Source organism: Dysidea avara, chromosome 2 (assembly GCF_963678975.1).
Source record: "Dysidea avara chromosome 2, odDysAvar1.4, whole genome shotgun sequence".
NCBI lineage: Eukaryota > Metazoa > Porifera > Demospongiae > Dictyoceratida > Dysideidae > Dysidea > Dysidea avara.
In genome coordinates this window covers 39,620,721-39,625,075 of record NC_089273.1, presented here as the reverse complement: position 1 = coordinate 39,625,075, position 4,355 = coordinate 39,620,721, and the positions used below count along the sequence as shown (strand labels likewise).

The window sequence follows — 4,355 nt, the reverse complement described above, 5'->3', positions numbered from 1 at the left end:
GTTACCAGAACCTGGTATTGCAACGGCTATTATGCTTTATCCGAACCCACAAAAATCTGAAAAAAATCCCACATAATTTTAAAGGTATAACCGACATTCAAACAAATATTTGAGTCTGGACATTACGTAACACAAAAGTTATGATTTTTTTTTTAAATATGCGCGCAAAAAATTTTTAAATCAATATAATCTGTGTTAAACAAGTCAGTTTGATGATCTACAGTGAGCAATGTGGACAGAAGAGCTCTCTGCCATATTTATCATACAGAATATTATTCATACAAAACTTCATGTAGCCACCTGTTACAAGCACATTGTACCCAATCTTCCACTTCATCATCACCTTGAAATGGTTCAAAACACACACAGCATGTGTTATGACTTTCATTTGTCGCAACATCATAGGAGCTCTCAGACACTGAAAGGGTAAAGGAGGCTGCTTCATCAGCAGCACTTACTCTTGGAAACTTTGCTGCAAGTGGAGGTGGTTCATTCTCACTGTTCCTTTTTTGCCTTGCTGTTGACTGATTTGTCCTGTAGCATTCCTCTCTGCCTTCTTAGTAGCTACTAGGGCCTTCTTTTCTGCAACCAGAATCTTTTTTTCTCTGTTCTTCTTCAACCTTTTTCCTTTGTTCTCTTTCTATTTTCTTGCTTTCTTTTTCCTCCTCTTGTTGCTTTCGTTTCTCTTCACGCTCTTTAAGGATATAAACACACTTTTCACTTGTCAAGACTCTAGCTCCTGAAATTCTTACAGCAGTCTCTGTTTTCTGTGGCTTAGCATCTGGAACAAACTGCACTAAATACTTTGATATATACCTCAAGTTGTGAGGTTGGTCTCCAGTGGCGTTTTTATCATCTCTCTCTACTACAATGTTCTCTGTTCTGTCTGCTGCTGTTAACATAGCTCTTAGCTCACTTTCTACTTCAGTGTTCTCTGTTTCATCTCCTGTTAACGTGGCTCTTAAATCACCTTCTCCTCCATTGTTCTCTGTTACATCTGCTGATACTGTGGCTCTTATTTCACCTTCTCCTCTATTGTTCTCTGTTACATCTGCTGATAACGTGGCTCTTGGTGCACCTTCAACTTCATTGTTCTCTGATTCATCTGCTGTCAACTCAGGGTCACCTACAGCAACTGGAGAAGCTACAGGGATATCACAAAAGGCATCTGCTAAATTCACAGCATCTGTCTCACCATTACCATTGAATATGTCAGCAAATGTCTCTGGGTGGTTTACTTTCAGCCATTCGATGAATTCTTCATCATGTAAATTGTATCCTCCTTCAAGCCTTCGCTGGTAACGTGACAGTGTTTCTGGTGATATGCTGGATAAGGTACCAATGTGTTGCTGAATTTCTCCATTGCCAGTGTGATAACTTGTCGCTACAGTATTCACCTGCTGCAGGCTAACCTCAGGATTAACAACACTGACACTACAATCAATGGCATTCGGGTTAAACGGATACACGCCACATTTTCGAAACCCAGAGCATATCGTGGCTGGATTCATTGTCTTACCCCAGGCTTCATTGAGCAACCCTGAAAATCGGTATTTTGTTATAGCCAGACTAGGATTTGATTGAGTAAAATGATTGCATCCCCAATTCTGCTTGAGTGATCTGAAAACACTCACATCTAGGGGCTGGCTCTCATGAGTGGTGTGTGGTGTCAAGCAGATGATAACTCCAAATTCCTATTAGTTGTGGTTGATAGTGAGAACTATGCCCATCCAGAAGCAAGAGAATGGGTCGAACACCAACAGCACGAATAAGGAAATGTTCTACAAGCCAGCCTCAGAAAAGTTCTGAATCCACCCAACCTTTAGTGCTTAATCCATATGTAGTCCCAACCACTTCGTCTTTCCTCCATTCCATGTTTAGTCACTTCACATCAAATATCACAAAAGGTGGAATGCATTGACCACTAGCACTGACACACGCAATCACAGTGATTTGACTTTTATTTCCGCTGGTTCTGTATCTCACTTTCTTTTGTCCTCGTTTGGCAACTAGTTTAGGAGCATGGCCATCTAAGGCTATGCCTGTTTCATTAACATTGTAAATTCTTCCTGGTGAATTGAGCAGTCCATTTTCTGTGAGCACATCCTTCAACAAGGCAAAATAATCAGTCATAACTTCACTGTTCAAGCAGTTCATTCTCACATTGGCTGTGGGATCACCTTTACAGTATGATAGATGCGGCTTTATTATTATTATTATTATTATTATCAATTTTTCCAAAGATGGGTGACACAAAAGGCAATACTGCCTGTACAAGGTGATCCCCAACACAGAACATACATTCACATGTACAATTACACACAAACAAATACAAAAGGAACATGAACTACTTAATAATTACAAAATCAATAAACCTAATTACAAAAAAAGATAATGTTTTAACCTAGTCTTAAAACTGCCAGCAGTCCTTTGAGATAAAATTTCAAAAGGAATTGAGTTCCAAAGAAAAGGTGTGGTCACACAAAATGAGTGCCGAAATGCGTTGATAGTTGACGACGCAAGATTTAATGTCAAAGTATGTGACCTCATAGCCAATGTGTTAAAATGAAAATACCTTGAGAAATTGATGGCAGTTCTTTTATGATAAATGGAGTAGAGGGTCCAGATAGATATATAGCTTCGACGTGTTTTAAGTGAAGGCCATCCCAGTTCACTGATGCAAACTGACGACGACTTAGACCATTTTTGAGCAGCTGCATCCCAAAAGCTTTTAATCCAGCGTGCAGCTCTATTCTGCACTGATTCCAGCAAACTAATATCCTGTGCTGTGTACGGCGCCCACACTGGCTGCCATTGCAAAACCTTTGAAACCATCCATGTGATACTTCTGGTGTATTCTTCTTCCCTTTGTCAACGCTACACTCCCTGCAATGTACTGTACTTCTTTTCTGATCTTTCCATACCCAGCCTGATAGAGGTATCTTTCCATCATCCTATTATTATACCTACAAAGCAAAAAACTTTAGCGCTTGGCGCGCTGCGCGCGCCAAGCGCTAAAGTTTTTTGCTTTGTAGTTTGGAAATTCGATTTCACCAAATCCAATTTCCAAAGTTGAAACTGTTGAGCTTTACCATATCTGGTTGGCTTGCTTTTGTGGCCACCCAGCGTTAATTGGCAAATTAATTGAAGCCATTATGCATGCACGTTATTACACTGCTCTCAGTTACAATAAGGTTTCTACACACTATCGCGATATTAGCTATCCTCCTTTAAAAGAAGCACATTGAATCTGAATGCATCTCCCCTTCCTTCCGTCTAGGCTGAGGCTTCCCTTATAGCTATATGCTTCACTGACAGACTCAGTAGAATAAGTGTATGCACGAGTAGAATAAGTGTATGCACTAGGTAGAGGGAAGGGGGTGAGCTACCCCTGGGATCTTATCCGTAATCTGAGAGTTGGTAGCATAGGCTATTCTAAGGAAGTGGGCCTGGAGAGACATGTGCCTCCTTCCCTTGCTGAACTATGAATTACTTAAACTATTGGGGTAAGTTATAGTACAGCTAGCTATAGATAGGCATTGTTCTTAGCATTCTTAACAATTATCAATTAAACCATTTTAAGCCTTTAAATTGCAAAAGTCAAACAACCTAAGTGTTAATTTACATTCCCTCACTCCCTCAAAATTCCAATTTATACTAAATCTATATGCAACAGTATTGTGACCGGATTTACAAAAAGGTCTTCCACACACATCCAATTCCATGAACGTGGAAGGCCATAACTTTGTGTTTAAGAGATGCACAAATCTGAAATTTTCCCTAGCCATTATGCAATGTTGGCACTAACCACTGACCAAATTTCAGGTCAATAACTTGTTGTATGTCAATTTTATGGATCGTCAAAGTTGGTAAATTAGATGTGTGTGGAAGACCCCTTTTCGCAAATCCGGTCACATCTCCCCCAGGTCTAGAATCACCACTTAAGGTGGTAGAGTGCACCAGGGTAAAGTTCATGCACCGGTCACTTTAATGTCAAGGTGGCATCTGCTTAGTAGAGTTTACTAGATGTGTTATAATATTATGGTAAGATTACCATGTACACTGTATCTCACTGCATACAAACATAATTTGTATTTCTAAATTTATTCACTGATGTAGATAGATATTATATGTTGTGCAGTTGAGGGAATATGACCCAGTGATGCTTATAAATTTTATAGGCATCAGTATGGAAAGTGATTGAGGATTCTTATTTTGTGTAAAATATGATTACAGGACATTATGTATCATAAATACACCCTGTCCATATTTTCAAAATCAAGCCACTCTGCCCTTATTTAAAATCTAGTACAGATGGCAGCAGTATTCTACTCTGGTTTGATTGAGTAGTTGTA

General features: G+C 39.4%; 1 protein-coding gene across 1 annotated transcript; it reads right to left on the bottom strand.

The window, feature by feature from the left end:
- Window positions 1–557: 557 nt before the first annotated feature.
- Window positions 558–1,511, bottom strand: LOC136248087 (uncharacterized). Its single transcript, XM_066039901.1, has 2 exons — window positions 1,202–1,511; window positions 558–1,144 (listed from the first exon to the last, which is right to left on the bottom strand). The coding sequence occupies exons 1-2, from the start codon at window positions 1,509–1,511 to the stop codon at window positions 558–560; spliced, it is 897 nt and encodes a 298-aa protein (XP_065895973.1).
- Between the last annotated feature and the right edge of the window lie 2,844 nt (window positions 1,512–4,355).